At 38.9% G+C, this 23,763-nt stretch overlaps 1 protein-coding gene across 1 annotated transcript in view; it reads right to left on the bottom strand.

The window, feature by feature from the left end:
- Nucleotides 1–23,763, bottom strand: part of DNAH5 (dynein axonemal heavy chain 5) — a 194,236-nt gene that overhangs the window by 134,059 nt on the left and 36,414 nt on the right. Inside the window, exons 16-24 of the mRNA XM_037154551.2 lie at nucleotides 22,908–23,079; nucleotides 18,857–19,002; nucleotides 13,124–13,289; nucleotides 12,188–12,427; nucleotides 9,749–9,939; nucleotides 9,574–9,661; nucleotides 6,237–6,370; nucleotides 2,341–2,542; nucleotides 1,325–1,560 (exon numbers count right to left, since the gene is read on the bottom strand). Coding sequence (XP_037010446.2) covers nucleotides 1,325–1,560; nucleotides 2,341–2,542; nucleotides 6,237–6,370; nucleotides 9,574–9,661; nucleotides 9,749–9,939; nucleotides 12,188–12,427; nucleotides 13,124–13,289; nucleotides 18,857–19,002; nucleotides 22,908–23,079 — 1,575 coding nt within the window. The remainder of the gene's footprint in view (nucleotides 1–1,324; nucleotides 1,561–2,340; nucleotides 2,543–6,236; nucleotides 6,371–9,573; nucleotides 9,662–9,748; nucleotides 9,940–12,187; nucleotides 12,428–13,123; nucleotides 13,290–18,856; nucleotides 19,003–22,907; nucleotides 23,080–23,763) is intronic.

Below are 23,763 nucleotides of genomic sequence, written 5' to 3'. Positions count from 1 at the left end.
ACGGTGCAGGTTCCAGAGGCCTGCAGCTTTCCAGTGCTGCCTCTGGTGCGTGAGTGGGTCCAGTTCTGGGATTCAGCACTCACAAGGCCGTGTGTGTATGTAGGGTAGGGGTGAAGGGTATAATGGGAATACGAGAGTTATACACGAAATCGTGTCTTCCAAAGAAGTTCTATCCATAACAAAGATTGTATTTTGGTCTTGACTACTTGACTAATAGTTTTGTCTTAACTCTCACATAGAGAAAGCAGGGTTGTCAGTTACTGGGCCTGCTGTTCACACCCCAGCGACTCCCCTGGTTCTGCACAGAACAAGGACTCTTTGCCTTGATGTTTCTTTCCATTTCCAAGAAGACCACAGTGGACCATGTGATCTCCCTGACCTACCACAGCAGAAGTTCAAATGTGCTGTCATCTGCACCGTGTTCATGGTAATTTGAAATTTCTAAAAATTCAAAAATGGTCCAAAAAATGTGAGACTAGAGTATGATCCTGAGCATCAGAATATGAGTCCAGACATGCAAGCTACGGTGTGTGGAAAAGACAATGTTTTTATGTCTGGAATTGTTTTAATGCTACAAGTATATGTGTCATTTAAAAGAATAAATATAGTAGCCCATTCCTGATAAAACATTTTCATCTAGAACAGATAGTACAATAATAAAAACAAAAGTAATGTACAACACTAATCAACTTGCATAACTTTGGTCGACCCTCTGTTTCCTTGTATGTAAAGTGGAGGTTGCAGGAAGGATTAAACGAGTTAATACAGAGTTAATGCACCACATCCATGTCCTGTGTCCCCAAGTGCTGGGAGTGTTGGCTGTGGACATCACACTACCGTCTTCCTAGGAATTTCTTCTCGGCTAAATGGGAGCCTCCTTATGGGGAGGGAGATGATGGTCCATGACCAACACACCTAGGGGGACAAGAGACAGTCCCCTTGCCTCAAGGTGGAAAAAATTGTGTGATACAACTCATGCTCCTCTGCCCCCCATGAAATCAGGCGGAAATCAATCTACAGCTAAGATCACATCCTCACTTTTCAACCCCGAACCTGACCTTATGCTTTCCTGTTTCCCTCACTCCCATTCTCTGGTGAATACTCATCAGTAAATCACTTTGCAGAAATCCTCATCTGGGGTTCTGTTCCTAAGGGTCTAATACTGGCCCACAAAAGGCGCCCTACAAGGGTCAGATACCATCTTTACTGAAATCATTGTACTTAGGTTTAGCAGCCAGTACCTCTAGTCCACACGTGGTCAGTATTTCAGCTCATCTCACCCAACACGAAACAATTCTATCGTGAACAAATGATTATCAGTTACCTCAATAGGTCCTACTTGAAAGTCAATGGAAATTTGCTGCTCCCTGATTTCCTTCAGGGCTGCCATAGCAATCCGAATATCATCTAGGTCTTTAATTGGACGATTCAGTTTCTTATTGAATTCTTCAACAAGTGTAAAGACGTTTTCCATCTCGTTCCTGTATTTTTTGTTACAGTGACGGCCAATGACAACCATCCAGGCCTTTGTCTCGGCAGTCAAGGTGAACTTCAAGTCGGCTGTAAATCCAAGGGCCCACAGTTCAGTTTGGAAAGCTTGAACCAATATAAGAAGACCCAGTGCAACTCTTCACCAACAGTAAATATTTTGCATATGAATAGCCCTCTAAACACATGAAAAGTCAAACTGGAAAAAAATCATTTTTCTTCATCATTATATATTCATTTATTATATAAAGCTTGTTTTCCAGTAATTGAAAACACATTTCAAAATGCTTTTGAAAAAAGTACATATCAAAACCATTGGAAGTAAGCTTGAAGTTTGTTCCAGTTATTTATTAAAGAAAAGGTAGCCCTGGCTGGTGTGGCTCAGTGGATTGAGTGCTGGCCTGGGAACCAAAGGGTCACCAGTTCAATTCCCCATTAGGGCACATGCCTGGGTTGCAGGCCAGGTCCCCACTAGGGTGGCGCATGAGAGGCAGCCACACATTAATGTTTCTCTCCCTCTCTTTCTCATTCCCTTCCCCCTCTCTAAAAATAAATAAATAAAATCCTTTAAAAAAGTAAAGGTAAAATTTAATTGCAAGTGTAACAAACCCCCTTTCTCTGAATTAGCATTTATTTTTAAGGTTTAGCAGCAAAGTGTTCAAAATAGTCCACAATAAATAATTATGCAGACGGGAATTAAAAACAAGTCTACAAATTGGTCTTAAAGCTTGAGGCCCATAAAAAGGAAGTCAATCTTTAAGACAGCTACAGCTCCCTGGAATACTAATCTCAGTAAAAAAGCAGAACAACACTGTTGAATTTTTATGGCTGTCTGAGAGAAAATAAACCAACCTGTGTACAGAGCGATGGCTCCCACACAGATATATTCAGGCTCAGCATCAATTTTCTGCTCTAGGTTTTGGAAATAGATAATCTGGGATTCAAATTCAGGAAGCAAGGGGTTTTTCATAATAAATGTCATAATAGTTTCTTCTTTCTCCTTTTGCCAAATGTGATTGTAGCATTTGAAGCAATCCATGGATGTAATAACTTCCTAGGATACAAATAAGATTATTTGTGTTGAGAAGGAAGAATCAAAAGTGGCATCATGCTAACAGTGAATATTTGCCGATTGCTGATGGTTCCCATGATTTCACTAAAATATTTAGTTAGTGAGCTGCATGATTAGCTGGAACACCACAAAACTGGACCATGGACACTAATGTGAACATAACCCAGGACTGGTCACCGTGAAATGGCAGCCATCCCTAGCCAAAAGAAGAGGGGGACAGTTTCTTGAAAGTGGAAAAAGAGGGTCCACAAAGGCTCTTATGGACAAGACCCGCTCAATTAGAGCTGGACCTTGGATCAAAAGTCACAGCTCAAAATCATGCCACAGCAAATACTCAAAAGAAAAAAAAATACCCTAAGGTCACTCTCTTCCCCCCACCCCACTTCCTTTCCCAAGACACTCCCTGGTAGAGTCTACTGAAAATCTCAACAGAAACCTATTGACTTGCTCCTTAAAGTCAGAGAGTGGAGATTACATCTGGAGGGGCAAACAACATATCCAGCATCACACCCCACTGCACTGACTCACATAAAATGTAAATCATTGAATGAGGACTGACAACTGTATGATATTAAATCTTCCCATCCAATCTGTTTGTTTAATTCCTTGTTAAGTTTTAAAGTAATCTCCATAGAGACTCCACACAATTCTAGGTACATATGTCCCTAGGTATTTCTCAATGATGCTGTTTCCCACTATATTTATAAATGGCTATAGATGGCATCTAATTTTAAAAAGCTGATTTTACAAAAATAGGCCTGTTTGCTAAAAAGTTTGCCTCTGTAAGATGAACCGTCTCACTCGCAATTGATAACTAGGGAGTGAGGGCAATGCAATGTACAGGTCCCTTTATCAAACGCCGTTTCCTCCGGCACAGAGCTGTGCAGCAGGCAAACGGAGGGGAACGGTCCTCTGAGCCACACGCTCTCCACCTCTTCTTCCCTTTGGGCCAGTTTAGTCACCCCTTTGTTTTGAGAATGTTCTTTTCATGGTCCAACTTGATCTTTGGATATTTTATCCTTGTTTCCATAACTTAGCGTCTTCAACTGTTTCTTATAACACCTTCTACCAAGTTTCTTTTTCCTTCTGATAGTAAAGTTCTATACTTTTCAGGATATTACATATATGGGTTAACATTTTACTATGATTGCTATTGTTTTTCTTGCTACTCTAGTTATAACACTTCCTAAGTTTTGTGTGTGTGCCTCAATCTGCTTTTCTCAAAATCCTTATTTTATTAAATGTGCAAATTTGCAAAACAGAATTTTCAGGAACACATCAATTGCATTATAACAGAAAGGCCTATAATTATCTTTCAACTGACTACTAACCTAACCCTTATTGGGCCTTTTTTTTTTTTTCATATTATCCACTTACATTTACTTAGTAGATAATCATATCATCTGCAAAGAATTTTAAAAACTGTCTCTTCATTTATAATGTTTCTAGCTCTCAGAAATTAACTTTTTCTATTGGCTTACATTATGATCTCAGAGTCATATCTGCTTAAGAAAAAAATTCAAAACTAAGATAGAATTAAAAATGCAATTATTTGAAAAAGCAGTGTTATGAACAGCATTTTAAACAGTCCAATAAAATCAAGTAAAGCACACCAAACCAAGAAGTAGCTTTACTCCAACTCCCAATATGCAGCGAAATGTCCCTCAGAGATACAGGTATACTAGGTGTTGAGACCTCTCACCCATCAAAATGCAGAAAGCTAAGCCTGTCACTGCTTGTCCCAACCACAACCGCTCCCAAGGCAAGGGCTACAGTGTTAACAAGAATGCCCAGAATGCATAGCAACAGCAGACACGCATTCACAAATGTGTAATGGCCTGGAGAATGAATTACAGATTTTCAAAGATCCCTGGATAAAGGTAGAAATTTCAGAATCCTGTCCTCTTTCAACATCCAAGAGTTTATGATATTAAAATATACCCTGTTTTAGACTGTTCATTTATTTTTATCTAGAAGTGTCAGTCTTTACTAAATTTGAACTTTTCAGAGTGGAGATAACCTAGGGCTTAAAGGAAAAATTACATGAACTACCTATGTAGAGCTATTTTTACTTATTTGTTTATTTTTGTCAAGGTTATCTTGATTGTTTCATCCAGCCAGCTCATCTTTTTAAGTCTGTCAATGTTATAAGCTGATGAACAGCCTATGGAAGTGCTGAATGTAGATCAGGTTTATACTCTGATCCAATCAGCTGTGGCTTGAAAAAAGGGGTTGGATCCTGGGATTTTCTGTGTTTGAGGGAGATCCATTCAGAAGGGCCTATGGCTGTGGTGAGCTGGCTGTGTCTAGCACTTAAACCAAACCCTCATATATCCTCCAGAAACAATTTTCCTGTCCTATCAAACTGGAAAACATCCTTCAAATTATTCTAGGTGCCAACCCTTCCTATTACTTTAAGGAAGACTAATATCTATACATTTCCTTCACATAATAAAAAAGTATATGCAATAAAAGTGACAAAGAGATAAATATACTTGTTGCCAGCAGTATGTTAATTTCAACTGCTATGTCTTACCCTTAGATTTTCATAGCAGAGGCTGCTTATGTTGAGAGGAAGAATGGACTTTATTATTAATGTATTTTATTCTATTTTCCAGATTACGAGACATGGGAAAATATATCTGAATGGTCATTATCATCATAGAATACTCTACTTAGTTTTACCATTTAGTATAGAGCTTGATAAACTAAGCACTAAATGAAGATTTGTTAAATTGAATTATGTGAACACTGTCTCTAGGGCAAAATTAAGTACAGGATCTTCCATATATTAAGAAAGGAAAAATTAAAAATGCACGAAAGCAAAAGCTCCCAGTTCTCGCAGGAACACATTAAAATTAAACTTAATATTCTCCCACATGTTTACAGCAATGGTAGCCTTTCAAAATGCTTTCAAAACAAATAAAACTCTTTCCATCAAAACTAAGTAATAGAAAAGATGCATTTATTGAGTGGCAACTATTTCCTCAACACTAAAAACTATTTCAAAGAGTCAACAGATCTTAGTGACAATGCGAACATAGGTATTTTTTAAATAGAAATTGACTTCAGGGTTTTGAGTCTTTCTCATCATAAGAACAGATTTTTCTCAAACAAAAAAGGGAAAGGTGAAAAACAGGTTGGAAATAAAAACTGACCCAAATTTTCACCCCTATTCAGTACAGCTTTGCACTGATAACACTAATGTTTTCTTTATTTCTTAGTATTACCTGATTTCCACATGGCAATATGCATACATTTTCATCTATTTCAAGATTTGCCTGACTACACAATATGAAAAATTGACTGTAAATCTTACTCTATGTCAAATGCACTAGTATCACTGATTCTATGAAGGTAAACTATAACACTAGTCAGACTTGTACTTTGGGACATATCAAAAATTTGAAATTAGATTTGAACTAAATAAATAGGCTAAAGGCACTAAAGAGAACACAATATAAAAACATAGTAATAATAGTTCTCTTTCACCATGCAATCTAGAAAGAGTCTTTAAACACACATTTGCTGAGCACATACAAGGCACCATAAGCAACTGCCTAAAGACACAGTAGGTGAGACCCTAGCTACATGCAGGATAAGCTTGTGATGTTCAGCTTCACACGGGTACATATTGAGAAGCAAAGGGCCCTAGCCAAAAATCTTTGAGACATACCTTTTTGGTGGAGTTGATGATTGTGCTGAGCACAGAGACTAATTTTACAATCTCTTTGTTGTCAGAAACATTCTTATAGTAGTTCCTGGTTTGCACAGGAATGGGTAAGTTTACGGACGCTATCTCAAAGGTATCTAAAAGCAGAAAAAGAGAGAAATGTTTATATCAACAGCACAGAGAACATACTTTACAAGGAGGAGGGATTTCTATCATGGTAAAGTAAGGACCTTTGAAAATCTTCTTTATAAAAAGAAAAAAACTGTCAATATCAATTTTTCAAGACTCTGGGAATTAACCAAAGCTTGCAATAATCCAAGAAACATTAGTTTAGTCAAGAAAAAGGCTAAATCTTATAACAACAGTGACTTTTGTGCAGTTCTATGCCCACTGTCCCCGTCCCCAGCTATGCTGTAGCCTTAAAAAAAAAAAACATCAGCTTTGCAAATACTGTGTCTCAAAACCCCAGCCCTACAGTCACCAGAGTGGCCAGACTGGGTTTGGAGCTCCTCAGGAAACCCAATAAAGTTGCCACTATTTGACCTGTCTGGACACTCCCTGGAAAAGCCCAGTTGAAAGAGTTTATTTGACCTCACTCAAAACTCAATAAGTAAAAAAAAAAAAAAAAAAACCCTCAATAAGTGAAAAATAAAATACCTATCCCCAAGGCATTTGTCAAATATAATCAGCAACAACTGTTTAACTTTACAGCTGCCTGTGGCAATGCTACTAGTTGGGGCAAACAGGAGGTTGACCAAAAAAAGTTAGACATCTGGAGAATGAAATGTCCACAGAGGGCACTGTAGAGCCCTGACATATTCCTGGAGCTCAAGAAGGACACACCTATGTACAGAGCTAGGCACATGCCCAGGGAAGACCTAAAAATGTCCCAATCTTTGCACAATCAGTGAATAAAGACTAAGGCAGTGTTAAAACTTACTGAGCTCTCAGGGTGCTCAATGCATAGTGCTCCAACATGCACAGTGTCCCCGGGCAAGGGTGGAGGGCTTCTGGTTCAAAGCATTGAAGGAAATCTCTGTGCAATCATTAGTTAACCACTAAGATAATCAAGCAGTGATTACAACAGTACATACCACAGGAAAGACACATTTTATAGAATCAGTCTAGGAAAGTCAATGAAGAAATAAACAGTAACAGCAACAAAAGACTGGGGATTAGGGAGGAGAAGAGAACCAGATTCTCAGAGTTGCCAAATTACCTTCTTTAAAATCAAATTTCCCACGAAAGTTTCAATCGTGAGACAGGCCAAGAATCGGAAAGCAGCACTTACACAGAGGAACAAAAGCAGCCAATAGAAACCATACATGAGAAAGCCCAACCACTGGGCATGTAACTCAGCAATTCCACTCAGACACATACACTCTAGAGAAATGGAAACAAATGTCCACACAAGAAATGTGTGCACGAATATTCACAGCAGGATTATTCATAACAGCTAAAACACAGAAATGACCCAATTACCCATCAACTGATGACTGGATGAATAAAATATGATATAGCCATAGAGTGGAATACTACTTGTCCATACAAAGAAATAAAGAACTGACACAGGCTGCAATATGGATCGATCTTGAAAACTAAGTCACGCTATGTGAAAACAGCCAGTCACAAAAGACCACATATTGTATGATTCCATTCATACGAAATGTCCAAAATAGGCAAATTCACAGAGACAGAAGGTAGATTAATGTGCCACAGCTGGGGTACAGAGGAATGGGGAGTGACTGCTAATGGGCACAGGGCTTCTGTTTGGAGTGATGAAAACATTCTAAAAATAGACAGCAGTGATGGTCGTGAACGGACCAAACACCACTGAATGATATGCTTTCAAGGGTCAATTTTGTTTTATAAGTCAAAACTATGGTTTTAAAAAGATGTTGCTTATTTATTTTGACTCTTTGTTATGATAAAAATATATATAATTTTTCATGAAAGATTTTTCTCAATTTAAAACATGATTCATAATTGAACATATTTTGAGTTTAAAATTTTTTTAATTTTAAATTATTCTAGGAAGTAAAGCAATGTTTCTATATAATAAAAAAATTGAAATTAACACAATAATAACGTGCTTTTTAGCTTAAATAAATAAACAATATTGTAAGTTGTGGGTGAAGTTGTTTTGAGCTGTCTTTTTTTTAAGATTTTATTTATTTATTCTTAGGGAGAGGGGAAAGGGAGGCAGAAAGAGAGGGAGAGAAACACAGATATGTGATGGGTGAGAGAAGCATGGATCACTCGCCTCTCAGGCCACACCCCAGCCAGGTGCCCTGACCAGGAATCAAACCCGCAACTTTCTGCTTTGTGGGCCGACACCCAACTAACAGCCACACTGCTCAGGGTATGTTTTGAGCTGCCTTATCCTCATCAGTGACAGACTGTTTCAAAGAGGAACTTGCTTCAGTTTCTTCCTCCTGGTTAGTTGGTTCCTCATCTCAGGGGACATGAACAGTAACTCAAAATTAGATAGGGTCTGCTGCCTGCAGGGCTGCTTTAAAACGAGCTTGCAGAACCAAAGACAACATTCAATATAATTAGCAACTTGCATGTCCTATGTTCCCTAAGTTTACAGGACCCAAAGGAAACCATGGGATGTACAGCACGTACACACATCACAGCACGTCAGCAAAACAGGAGACACGATGGGTCAAAAATGTCTCTTTGGTATTAGGAAATATTCATTGTGATGATGACAAGTATCTCTTTAAACTGAAAAATTAAACCCTTCTTGTCCCCCGGTTCCCATCATCACACTGGACCAGAAATCAATGATGCGCCCCAAACTGGGGGATACCCACTAGAGGTAAGCTGTTTATAATGGGTGATACTAAAATACATGGATCTTTATATCTTATACACTTAAAATTGGCTCACAGATTAGTATTCCAATCTAATTTGACTTGAGAATTGCATGGGGGAAACATGCTTTTCAAATCCTGGTTTACTAGTATTTACTAGTAAATACTTTTCAAATCCTGGTTTACTAAACCAGTATTTACTGGTTTAAGTATTTACTTAAACCAGGCATCCTCTAAGGGGACATGTTAAAGACATGGGAAGCAGCCAGTCCAAGAAAGACAAGTACCATGTGATTTCATTTATATGTGGAATCTAATGAACAAAATAAACAAACAAAATAGAAACAGATTTATAGACACAGAGAACAAACTGGCAGCTGTTAGAGGGGAGGGGGGCTGGGAAGCTGAGTGAAAAAAGTGAAGGGATTATGCTGATTCCATGTTTGGAATCAACACCATTCGCACTGAATGCCTAAACCAATAAATACTGGTTTAAGTGACTAGTTGAAAAGAACATTTACCTTGAGGTTCATTTTCTCCCATTTCAACATCAGAATCACTGTCTTCATTATTCTGCAAAGCAACCATTTTCTTTTCGTGCATCTTTTTCTACAACATAAAAGGACATTTTTTGGTTAGTCCCATGTGTAAAAGAAGCAGCTTCCATATAAAATAATTTCTTCCTTGCACACCGACCTTGGACAAGAGCTCACCGCTCCACTGTCTAACCCCCTTGGTGACGCTGACGATGCACTCCACAGCTTTGTTCAGCATTTGCTGTATGTCCTCTAAGGCAGGAACCATGGTGATATTGGGAATGACCAGAGTGACGTCTGCCCGGAAAATGGGTCGACTGTTCGGCCTCATCTGAGATGCACTGCTACTATCTGAGTTCATGAAAAGCAAAGAAAATATAGTCTTTTTAACTTAAAACAGGAATTATTTCATCATTAGCCAGAAAAATTAAAGTACCTAGAGCGATATATAACAGGTATACAATCAGGCAAATATTTGCTGAATGAGTGATGGAAACTATTGCAGGATCTAGTTTAGCTCCATGTAACAGAGCAGCTCAGTAGAGCCCAAGCCCTTTTCTGTTGTTACAATTCATTGGCACACACTCCATGGGTACCCACTACGTGGGATCAGCTGAATTAAGTACACTCTTATCTGAAATATTGCAAATGACACTGTCCCAAAAGCAAGATGCCAACAAATAAGTTAAATGTAAAAAAAAAAAAAGCAGAGAATAAAGAACAAGAATAACTATTAAATCAAGCCAAAGTTAGAACGAATAACCAGTTTGAAATTTCAAATAAAACATATTCCTTTCCTACCACAGTGTATATAATCCAAACTTGTGGCTTATTACTGCTCCAGGCTTCCTGATGGCACCTTCACTTCCAGGAAATTCATTTTTAAAGATAGAGCTTTAAAACCATATTTATTCTTGTTGTCAATGCAACTAGAACCCTGTATTTTTTTTGAGGTGTCATCACTGACAAGATGCCACATTAGCAACTTGCAAGAAGGTCGCCTTGCTGAGGCCCTAAGGTCTGGGTGATTGATGGTTGGAGTTGCCAGGACTTTCAAGTCTTTTCATTTGATTAGGCTCCTGGTCCTGGGTCTGACGTTACCACTAACAGAAGCCCAGGAAAGTCTATTTAATGTTAAATTTAATATTTAATGTAACTGGCCCAGCAACATTAGAGGGAATTTCTGAAACTAACTCTAGAAGATGTAGGCTAAACATTTTGCACTGTTTTTCAACTTGTATTCATACTGTCTTATCACCTCAGACTCAGATACAAGGCCTTTCAAATAGAGATTTTTTTAAGAAATTACTGCCATTTATGCAAAATAATGTACTGTGACCACGTTATTTAAATGAAAAATAAAATGCTTTCTTTAATGAAAAAAAGGGGAGCAGAAATAAAGTATAACTAACCATGTGTATCCAAGAAGATTTTGAAGATATAGAAATACAAAAAACTGTGTATGTGTGTAAAACTTTATATATAGGGTCTGGCACAAATAACACCCTTTCTTTATTATGAAATCTTTTATTACAAAATCGCAAGCATGTAATTCTGTAGAATAACAATATCACACTCAAGCACGCCGTATGACATTTTAGGTGAAATGTTCAAATTAAAACTATAAATTATTACACCCATATTATTAGCCTACCAACCACACCTCAAGCAGGCCTTACTTCTGCCAGAACCCATACATATACAATTAGTAATACCTATAATGTATAAAGTTGGGAAATAAATGTGACTTCATATGCAGCATATCAACTAATATTTGATAAGTTCTAATAAAGAACTGCCCTCCGTTCTGAGCTAAACAAAACATAATGAACCATGCCACCAATCAAAACAGTCTTTCAGTGTATACACCTGTTAGTCATTCACTGTTAATGAAATATTAAAGATGCTTTCCCTTAAATGTCAATTTTCAAAATAAATAAAAAGGCTTTATTAGCACATGTTAGTTAATCACTCTTTTCTTACTATTTTAAATTTAAAATTTAATTTGAGAATGTGTCTACATTGGGTGGACTTCTGTGGCCCATCTGAGAAACGCAACACCTGTCTCTGTACTGTGCTGAGGAAGAGACGATTGTACAGAGAATGAGGAAATCAGCTGGAAGATGCGAAGGTGACAAAAAATTAGTAAAAAGTGTTTCTGCTTTGAATGGCAAGGCACTAATAAGATCACTCTCACTTTAAAAGATGGACTAATCACCTTTTAACAACAAAATTATCTTTCCATATATGTTCTTTTAAATGTGTGTTTTTACTTTCACTAATTCATTTTGCATGTTTTCACCTTATTATAAAAAAGATTAAAAATAATGCCGACTATTACGTTATCATCAAAAGCTAAGCGGCCTTAAGCAAATTACTTAACTTCCCTATCCTCCATGTTGTCTGTTTTAAGATGACAGTAATGATGATACTGACTTCATGGAACTGTTGGGATAATCAAAGTTCACAATGTATAAACTTACAAGAAGGCACTCGATAAAGTGGGTTTTTTAACTATTTAACTTTAACAGGAACATACATATGTTCAACCAGCCACTGTGTCTGGCCACCCAGTGGGCAAACTCTATGGGATTATTACCCCGGAAGTTAATCGTGTTGGATGAATGAATTCTTCTGCGAATGGCCTCTAGTGTATTCCTTGTAACTTTCAGAAGAGCATCCATGTTTTGGTGATTGAAATGAGACAGCAACTCGCGGGCTTCTTCCTCTAACATCTCGGCCTCTTTCTTCTTTCTCGTGAGTGTCACTGTAGGCAGGAGGCCTGACCCAGCATTAAGGGAAGATGTTAAGGTGTCAGAATTTACTTCTTCTCTTTTTGCTGTTAAAAAATGAGAAAGATTGAGAGCAAAAGAGAGGGGGAGAGAGAAGTGGGGGGAGAGGGAGAAAGTGAAGCATCTGTTTCAATTAAAGAGAAAAAAATTAAGATAAATTACACGCAAATTTGGTAAAAGTTAAATGTCACACTTCTTAGAAAGTGAGGCCACCAAAGGATTGGAAATGGAAATCGGGTCACCAGGTGGACTGATGGAGTCCCCTCCTCAGTGTAAGAAAACAGGAGGAGAGGCAGGAGCTAAGGCTGAAACACAAGACTGGGCCTCCAGGGCCTGGGGCCTGGGGCTCTCTCTTCCACCAACATCCAGAAAACCTCAGGGGAATAGCTGCCCATGTCCTCATCTCTCCCACGGTACATTCACTCTAGTGTGGATGTACTGCAACAGAAATTCCAATCTATAATCCACTCTAATCTATTGGGAAGGTGAAAAGACACTCAGGTGCAAAGAGGGCTAACAAGGGCCAATGCAAAGCCCTTTGTAGAGGTTAGCAAAAAATAATGTAATTTATGACATAGAGGCATTACTATATACTCAGAATCATAAGTTAGATTTATAAATATCCTTATAAAATTGAGAGGGTATTTACAGAAGTGTGAAATTAATTGTTACACAGAAAATTAAATTTTAGTTGTCAGCAATGTCCTAGAAAAACAGCATCTTTCCACTATCCCATCTCTTACCTGAACTTTCATGTTTGGAATCAGCACCATTCACACTGAATGACTTCTCATTTTCTTCTCTCGATGGAACTTCCACATCTAGCAACATATTTATTAGCTCATTGACTGCTTCCTCCACTAATGAGCTTTTGAAGTGTAGTATCTGCGCACCATTTACACAAAGGTCCTATAAAAACATTAGCACAGTGTCATATTTGTTTATCTAGTTCTTGAGAGCATGTCAGTAAGAGTAGTAATGCCACAGACTCTGCCTCCAAATGAGATTTGGGCCTCCAGCCATGCCTGCGCCCTCACACTAAACACCCCTCACACTAAACACCCCTCACACTAAACACCCCTCACACTAAACACAACCAGGCATCCTCTAAGGGAACATGTTAAAGACAAGGGAAGCAGCCAGTCCTAGAAAGACAAGTACCATGTGATTTCACTTATATGTGGAATCTAATGAACAAAATAAACAAACGAAATAAAAAACAGACTTATAGACACAGAGAACAAACTGGCAGCTGTTAGAGGGGAGGAGGGCTGGGAAGCTGAGTGAATAAGGTGAAGGGATTACGCAAAAAAATAACCTCACAGGCACAGACAGCAGTATGGTGATTACCGGGGGAAAGGAGCCTTGGGTGAGAGAGAAGAGGGTAAAGTGGGGGTAAATGGTGATGGAAAGAGACTGGACTTTGGATGGTGGACATGCAATTCAATATACAGATGGCATATTATAGAACTGTACACTTGAAACCTATATAATTTTATTAACCATTGTTACCCCAATAAATTCAATGAAACTTTTTTTAAAAAGTCAAGGGAACCAACTAGAGCAGCAGGAATAAAGTAAAATTACACTTACTTCTCCGGCAGTGGAGGAAATAACTCCAAAAGCCATCAGCAGCCTCTCTCTGTCCATGAAGTTTCCTTATTTTATGTAAATCTGCTCTACCCAGCCTTCCCTTCCTCTGCATCTTTGCCAGCAAGGAATAGTCGACTCTAACCAACCTCCAATATCCCCCTCCTCCTCCAACTAGATTACACATTTCTCAGGAATGTGATTTACATTCTTTCTATTAGTTTATAACAATTATAAACTAATATGATTAGTTTATTATTTAACAATAGTTTACTACTTTATTAATAAACTAATATCAGTTCTGTAGGATGAAATATGATAGATAAGATAGACAGACAGACAGATGATAGACAAACAGCTAAACAGGGACAGATGATGTAATAATGCAGACAGTCAGGGATTTACCACCTCACTGGAAAACAAGCCCATGAAGCAACAGACTGTCAGATGGTCACCAAACCCAGCTCCATTCCAAGTCCCACCACTATTTATCTGGAGACTCCCCAGTGGAGTCTGTTGTGGACCATCCGCTCCAAACATCAGCTTCACGGTTCACCTACCTCCTCATCTCTCATGATCTTCACCTTCACTCCACTGCTACAGGACATGTGGTATTTTTATTTATTAACATAGGAACATTCTAATGTGTCCTGAAACTATTAAACATTTTTTAGCATCAAATAAAATATAAACTTTACTCCCAACTCAGAACTTCACGCAATTACTGATATTCATCCCTCGTCCACAGATAATTATGAAAAAGAGACAGAGACAGTAATGAGAAAGAGGCCAAACAGAGACAGAGCAAAGGATGGAAAGCAGCTCACACCACCTAATGACAAGTACAGACTCTGGCACCAACTACCTGGGTTCAAATTCTAGCTCTATGTGATTCAAGGAAATCCTTCTGTGCCTCCATTCTCCAATCTGTAAAATGGTGATAACAGTAGTACCTGCATTAGGTTGGGGAGTATTCAAGAACATATGTAAAATATTAAGAACAGTGCCTGGCACAAAGTACGCATTCAGAAAGTGCTTGTAATTATTATTAGTTAGCAAATCATATATAACCACCAGGTCTCTGTCTGCCAAGCTTGCTCATCTCATTCCATATAAAATAGTTCCTCATTCTCTGAGAGATCACTATTATTTTTTAAAATCTGCATCTTAAATCCTCTGACTCCACACACTCTGTCCTAATGCCGTGTGGGGTTTTTTCACTTCAATCATTTCTTTACCAATATCCTATATTCCATCTCTCTGTCAGCCTTCTGCTGTCCCACCCAGGAGAAGTCCCACCCAAATGAACCAGGTGATCTACCTTCTCTACCTGCACAGGTCATGGCAACGCAGATGGTTGGCACTGGTAAGTCATAGTCCCCAAACTGTGAGGCTGCCAATGCTTCCCAGGAATCAATCTACATGACTCCTACCACATTCCTCTACCAGGCCCTATAACTGCTGAGTCCTCAAATCTTTAGACTGTCTTCCCCCATCATACTCAGCTAGTGACCTTGGTTTCTACAGCACAAATCAAATGGAGGTCACGACATGGGGACTCACCCAACTCCCTGACACTGTGACTTCACCCAGAAGTCAACAGGCCTCCAACACTAACCCCTTTTCCTCCTTTTTTTAGTTAATGCAATGTTTCTCCTTCTACTTAAAACAATCTCACAACCCGAGTTCTAAACCAGAGTCTCTGCTTTCCCAGAAACCATGCTTACCAACCATTCTCTTTTCCCCTCCCTACTTAGTTTCTTCCCTCAGCATATGAGCACTCTCTGTGAACCTCAACTAAACATCTTCCTCCAGCTACAATAGCAAAAGGCCTCAGGGCCTTTGCACTTGCTGTTCCCTCTCCTGGAATGTTCTTCCCCTGGTTTGCTCATTCCCTGTATAATCACAGACCATCCCTGACCACTGACATTAAATCACAGCTCTTCGTCAGGTAATCCCTTTCCCCATCACTCTCTTAATTTTTCCCTATTGATCTAGCCTGACATGTTTGTTTGTTGACTATTTGGTACATTTTTCTGCATCCTCCACTCGAAAGTAGGCTCCATGAAGGCAAGGGTTTCATCTGTTTTGTTCATTGCTGTGTCTACAGCAGTGGCTTGCACAGGAGGAGTTCCACAAAATAATTGACAGAATAAATGACTTATAAAAAATAAACAAATTCAGCCCTGGCTGTAGAGGCTCAGTGCATTGAGTGCCAGCCTGCAAACCACATGGTTGCTGGATCGATTCCCAGTCAGGGCACATGCCTGAGTTTCAGGGCACATGCAAGCTATGTCCCCAGTAGGGGGCACACAAGAGGCATTGATGCTTCTCTCCTCCTCTTTTTCCCTCCCCTCCCCCTCTCTAAAAATAAATAAATAAAATCTTCTTTTTAAATAAATAAAATAAACATTCAAGGAAAATCATTCTTTATAATGGCAATCATTCATTATATTGGTAGCTTTTATTTTGGTAATTAAAAATGCAAATTAACATTAGGTTCTATGATTTTGCTACTTAAACTAAAATGTTTCAATCATAACATGTATAATTCATTATACTGTATTTATATTTTATAATAAATATATTATTCTATAATTTATGTTACAGTAAAATTTTTATTATAATTATAATAAAAAGTTTTGTTGGAAGATAGTGCAATTGATACTATCACATTGCTGATGGAATTGTAAATCAATGCCCTTTTTTTGAAAAGCAATTTGACTACAAATATTAAGAGCCATTAAATGAAGCTACATTTTTTGATGTGGTAATCTTACTTTAGAGGTAGAAATCATTTTGAAGGGGAAAAGGGTGTGATGCATTTAAATATATTTATTGCAGCTCTTGCTGAAATATCAAAACTTTTGGAAGTCATATAAATGTCCAGTAACAAGAAACTAGCAAGTACATTCAAGTCCATCAACTCAACAGAATATTCTGAAAGCATCATTAAAATGGTATCTTTGAGAGCCACATAGCAATATGAAAACTATTTTGTGAAGAAATGTTAAGTGAGAGAAAAAAGTTTGAAATCTGTATGGATAGCAGGGATCACAGTCTTCTTAAGAGGCACATAAATGGGCAACACACCAAACACAGTGCCCTGATGATAGGAGTGGCTCACTGTCCCTAGGCTGCTGTTACAAACAGTGTGGTTTGTGCTGAACATCTGCCTTCCGTCTGGGATTCTGCAGTTTGGGTCCATGTTAGGCAGAGGTGCCTATGTGACCAAACCCAATAACAACCTTGGAACTGAGTCTCTAATGGGCTTCTCTGGGCAGACGCATTGCATACATGTTGTTGCATTTCTGTTGCTGGGGGGAGAGTGAGTTCTGTGTGGCTCTCGTGAGATGGAGACAATATCAGGAAGCCTGAACGTTCATTCCTCTGAATGCCTGTCTCCTCCCTTACAGCATGATCGTGCCTCCCTTCTGCAGCATGGTCGCAGGCCTTAGCCTCGAGTGCAGCTAGACTCAGACTTCCATAAGCCCTTCCCGGTGGGATAATTTCGGAGACTCCTGATACACCATGTTAAAATCATCATTGATTTTAATGATGTTCTGATAATTGACATGCCCATCAGGAACACTGTAAATGACATGAAAGGGACATTCCTAAGGGGGCACTTCACGGAGCACCACTGCCAGGATCTTAACCTGTGTGCCAAGGAGGAGGTGTCCTGTTTACAAATGCATCTGAGGAATACTGGGTTAAAGAACACTCAGTGGGCTCTTTTCCAGGAGACCTTCTGAAGGCTTTATCTGCTGATTTAATTATTTTTATTATGATCATCCCCTAAAATAGGGAAATGATGAACTAAGTACAAAATTCATAGGTTCAGAGTTCTTAAAATTCTAAAAAAATCAAAAACAAATATATAAATTTTGTATAAACAAATAAACCAATAAAATTCAGGTAAACAATGTTAAGTTTATTACAAGATTCATGGAGTATTCTGTGGAAATCCAAGGATGGACTTTTTTTAACTGTTTTATTTCATTGTTTTTCAACTCTGGTTGTCTCCATTTTCTGCCTCTACAGCCTCTCGCCCATCCACCCCCACCTCCCACCTTCGATCCTACCTCCTTTGGCTTTGTCCATGTGTCCTTTATACATGTTCCTTGATGATCAAGGGTGGGTGTTAACAGGGGAATCGTATAAATGTGGATTCAATTTTATATGCAAAACCTTTATATTGAATAGTACTTTTGGTTCAATACTACTAACGAAAGGAAGGCCTGCTTACACAAAAGGGCTCTAAAGATTATCCGAATGCATACTCCGAACTAACAAGACTATCTTTGCTTGTTAATTCAGAGTATTTGGATCCATGATTAATCAAAATGAAGGCCTCACTTAATATATTAATATGTAAAGAATCTGTTAGGGCAAAGCAAGGTACAGTGCACCCTGGGCAATTCGGACACCAGCTCCACCATCCCTGGGTTTCCCGGCAGTGGCTCCAGAACCATGTGCTGCGGAACCAGTTTGGGAAACGCTGCTCCCCACAAAGTAAAAAGAAGAAATTCTGTCCAGAATCTGCTGAAAACCATCGTTTTATTAATTAACCCTAGTTTACTAAACGCACTTCAGCTAAATAGCTCTATTCTTCAAAAAAATAAAGAAAAAATGACAAACGTGTTCCACAGTCATTTCTGTCCTACCAATCTGAAGTGATTGGTTCCTCATGTCTAAGTGACTCTCTACCTTCACTCCTCTTCATCTGCAAATTAGTTTCAGAGGACTCCATGTGGAAATAACATCCATCACTGACCAATCGCAGGTAGACAAACACATGTAATTTATCCTTCAAAAAATGCCCTTTACAGAAAAATGAATCACCAAATGTTTACAATGAATGAAAACGTTAATATTCTAACAACCTTCGTCATTTGGAGAAACTCCTCACAGGTAAGCGGCTCCTCCTGGGGGAGCAGACAAAGCGGCGTCCTGCTCATTTCTTCCAGAACGGCGTCCACGCGGAACTCGATCAGATCGTTGATCCTGCCCACCAGCAACTCCAGATCCTCTTTGGAACAAACAGAAGTGAGTAAAAAAGATGAAGCATTTTGTTGTTGTTGTTGTCGTTTTTAAATCAACACTGATTAGACTGCAGCAGTAACCCAGGATAAAGTCACTCCATTCCAGTTTCACACTTGGTTTTCTCAGGCTGTTCCCTCTTTGTCCAGTGTCCCAGTTTTCTCAGCCTGCCTTATTCCGACTCAGACAGGAAGACTGGGCTCAAACGCATCTCCCCAGGAGGTGTCCTGTGACCCGCACATGCTGGAGCAGCCCTCTCCTCCTGAGCATCCTTCCATTCCCACCTCTACACCACATGGCCTCCTCTGGAACGCACGCTTTTCATTCCCCGCATCTTCAACACTTAGCCCAGTGCCTGTTCCACAGAGGGTATCCCACGGATCCTACTGAAGTGAAATTCCTCCAATGTTTCTTCTACTGTTACTATCATAAGGTACCTTTTTTTAAGTTGTGGCAAAGTAATATTGAAATACTGAACATTAAGTTTGATGGACAGAAAGGCCAATTCAGATGGAAATTAACAAATTAATTTCCAAAGTAGAAATCATGGTTAATGAATTGTCATCTATGAAGTAAATACACTTTTCAACTCTTATCATACAGTTAACCCTCTTTTTTTTTTACTGATACTTTCTTCTATGAAATGAAGTTAAAATTGAATACAGAAAAATCCATGTTATGTACTTGTGATATATCAGAGATGTAAACACTTCCTTAAATAAATACATTTACTTCCTAAAGAAGAAAGCCCTAAAAGTTTTGATAATTTCTAAGCTAATTATTAAAGAGGCTACTCAAGACACCAAATAGTTCTGCCTGGTAATAGTTCTGCTTACTCATCACTAAAAGAGAGCCAACACTTTTATTTAAATGTGTGTGCTCAATAAAACTCTTCACTATTTCTGATTCTTCAAGCTTCCTCAAGGGCATCTGAAGTAAGCTGACATCTCTGAAGAATGCATCTTCAAGGACATGTGTGATCCCCCCATCAAAGGATGTCTGCATCTTAATCCCCCACAAATGTTACAAAGGGGACCATACAGATATGATCAAGTTAAGGATCTTAAGATATGGGGATTGCCCTGGATTATCCAGGTGAGGCCATGGGAGTCACAAGAATATTAATAAGCAGAAGGCAGGAGAGTCAGAGTCAGAACACAATGTGACTATTGAAGTAGAGAGACAGGGAGAAAGAGACTTGAAGATACTAAGCTGCTGGCTTTGAAGATGGAGTGACCGGCAGCCCAAAAAATGCTCTTTAAATGAGTGATACAAATAACTACTTATAAAGAAAAGGACTGGCTCACTAAGCAAAATAAAAATCCAGCTGTTGTTGAGCTTCGTCATAGTTTGCCTCCGAAAGAAACTCAATCTGGCTTTGACTTCACTTTCTTAATTTAAATTAAATTACAAAAAAAGAAACAGAAGCTGAGAATTAACAAGAGTTTCTTTAGAAACTAGCTCCTTGTCTCCAGGAAACACTCTAATAAACTATCCAAATTGTTAATGCTCCAAGCCTGATATTCTCTAAGGAGAATATTACTAAAGTCTACTTTGGTAGCCTATTCTCAAATGGTTGTGATAACTCCTATTATGAAGTTTGTTTAAAGTTTATAAATGCCTCCTTCTAGAATTTTCACCAATTCCCTCTTGATTCCAGTCCTGGGGAGATTTCAGAAAGAATATTGGTTTAAAGGCAGGAACACTGGGTTCTAAACTCACCTTTACTGCATACATCCTTTAACATTAGAAGTCATCTAGCGCCTCTGAATCATAGTTTTCCAATTTTAAAGTGAAGGCATTATTGAAGATTTCAACTATCTTCTCTGCTTCTATAATGCAGGAGTTGTCTGATCATTTATTTAATATTGTTCAACCTTCAAATTATAATGAGACTATAACACTTCTTAATAATATCCTAAGGCCTCTTTACAATTTGTCTTCGAACCTAGTTCCCAACTTACAAAGCAAAACAAAGACAGCAGGAGGTTCAACCATTCATTTCTCTGTCCCATCCCAGTACCTCTCAGTTTTTCGTAAGCACACAGCACCTGGTAAAATAAATAGCTGGACCCTTCTGAGCTCTAAGTTATTTGGAAGGTACAATAAAAAACTACTAATAAGAAAAGCTCCTGACAATACAAGTTATAAATAGACTCAGTACCACTTCAGCAGCCACCTGTGAGTTAGAGAGAAAATATAAAAGGAGCCACCACAGGAAGGGTATCTAGAAGAGACATCCCAGAAAGGGTGACTCAGAAATGAGGTGGTAGGATCAACAGGCAGGAAAGGGGTGAGGGAAGAAAAGAAACAGAAAGAGAATGGCCATATAAAACTCTGGCAATCATGAATTCATAAATATTTGGATGGCTAGTATGCACCTAACTAAAAGTAATTCAAAAGCATAAAACAGCCCTGGCTGGTGTGGCTTAGTGGATTGAGTGCTGGCCTAAGAACTAAAGAATTGCCGGTTCGATTCCCAGTCAGGGTACATGCCTGGGTTGTGGGCCAGGTCCCCAGTAGGGGGTGCACGAGAAGCAACCACACATTGATATTTTTCTCCCTCTCTCCTTCCTTTCCCCTCTCTCTAAAAATAAATAAATAAATCTTTTTTTAAAAAAAATAGCTACAACCTGCATTTTAAAAAAAAGAAATAACAGAAAAAACAGTGTGATTTTCACGTCTTCTGTGGTCAGTTTTGGAGGAATTGTACTTAGCCATTAGGAGAAATCGAAAGATAGTCTCTGGCCCCAACTGTAAAACAACAAGAAGCGACAGGAGGAAGTAGCCCCACGTGGTAAAACAGTCTAGGAAGCATCTGGAAGTGAAACTTACTTTGGGCTACAAAACGTGGGGGGAACTGGGCCATGAAGAGAAGGCGGAGGACACTGGGCAGGCAAGGAACATGCAGCATCTCTGTCTTTCTAGAAACCCCCGCCCCATACCAGGTCCCAAACTGTGTTCCAGTGCCACCCATGGAAGTCTATAGGTGTTAATACGTTCTCCTAGAAGGTAGTCAAGGAATTCCGGGAAATGCCACCTAACGACCCACTTTTGGAGACCACTGGACAATGGCATAGTAAAGGCTACAAGAAGTCCTGTGGAGAGGAAGCCTGCTGAGTTTTTCAACCCGAATCTCCCAGACTTATCTGAGTACAGATCCCTTCTTTGCAGGCTGTACACATCCTTGGAAATTTCATATATACATGAAATTTTAAATATATATATATATATATGAAATTTTTAAGGGCATTATAGCATTATAACCCGCCCTAAGAAAAAAACATTTGCATAAACTTTTCCCATATATCTTGTTGTTCAGCACTCTACTCTGTCCAAATGTCCACATTTTTCAAACTGGGGTCTGAAAATACACTCATCTATTGGTATAAAAAGCTGAGTGACTCTAAAGAGCCTTTAAATTCTAATGTCCAACAATAAGTATATTTTAAAATGTAGTTAATCTCTGGGAATAGAATCAAATAGTAAATATATATATACTTTCCAGGAAACTAATGAATTTATATATTTTGGTAAAATTCCTTAAGGAACAGCTTGAAAATAACATTCCCATTTCATGATTTATATCACAACCGTATCTGTAAGAAATTATACAACAGACATTAAGAATTCAGCCTTTCAGCCCTGGCTGGTGTAGCTCAGTGGATTGAGCGTGGGCCTGCGAACCATGCGATCACGGTTCAATTCCCAGTCAGGGCACATGCCTGGGTTGCAGGCCAGTTCCCGGTGAGAGACACATGAGAGGCAACCACACACTGATGTTTCTCTCCCTCTCTTTCTCCTTCCCTTCCCCTCTCTCTGAAAATAAATAAATAAAATAAATAAAATTCAGCCTTTCAAATTGAGAAATAATAACCGCTTGGACAGACTTACTGATCTTTGCAAAAGCGTTTTCCAAGTACGTCTCAATGTTCAGTGACGTCCAGGTCAGCGCGGCCAGGCCGGGTCGGAGGGCTTCATCCACTTTAGCCAAATGAGGGCCCATCAGTGGTTCTATGGTAGGAGGCATTTTTGACTTCACTCTCTGATATTCAGCCAGCATCAACTGCAATAAAATAGGGTTAAATAATCCATTAATATCTCACATTAATGTAGGTTAATATAACTTTTTTAATCCAATAGAATGACTTTTATTTAGGGTAGAGTTTTAGGGCTATCATAGCAGCCTGGCAGGAAGAGTGGCCAAAACAAAATAAGAATAGAACAGAAGAAACCTCTCCATAAATATGTATTTCTAATCTGATAAAACACAACTGGGGAGGAGAGAAAAAGAATTTACGAGTACAAATTTCTTTCCCCTTACCCAGGCCAAAAAGGAAGAAAAGCTTTGAGGCCAAGTGACTTTTCTAAACCAGGTTAACTCATGTTACCAGCGCCTTAACCTGTGTATCACCAAACTCATTCATTCAACTTTGTACGCTTGAACCACGTGCTCCCTGCCCCTCTGGGCACTTCCTGTGGTCCATACTTATCACCCAAAGTGTCAGGGTCACCAGAGGCCTGCCTCAGCCCATTGCAGCAATTGTAGGCAAGTCCAGATGCAAGACCCAAAGCATACACGGAGTCAAGAATCAGTAGTGATATTATCAAGTGTCATAGCTTAAAGTATCATCCATATACCAAAGACAACCTTTTTTTATTCATTAAATTTATGAAATTTACTCCTGACATCTAGACTCATACATGGCAGGAGCTTGCTCAATACCTCCACAGGAATATATAGCAGACG

The sequence above is a fragment of the Artibeus jamaicensis genome, unplaced genomic scaffold (genome assembly GCF_021234435.1).
Source record: "Artibeus jamaicensis isolate MK-2021 breed Jamaican fruit bat unplaced genomic scaffold, CSHL_Jam_final scaffold_369, whole genome shotgun sequence".
Taxonomy (NCBI): Eukaryota; Metazoa; Chordata; class Mammalia; order Chiroptera; family Phyllostomidae; genus Artibeus; species Artibeus jamaicensis.
The sequence above is the reverse complement of the archived record's forward strand: the minus strand, read 5'-3'. Positions and strand labels throughout refer to the sequence as shown.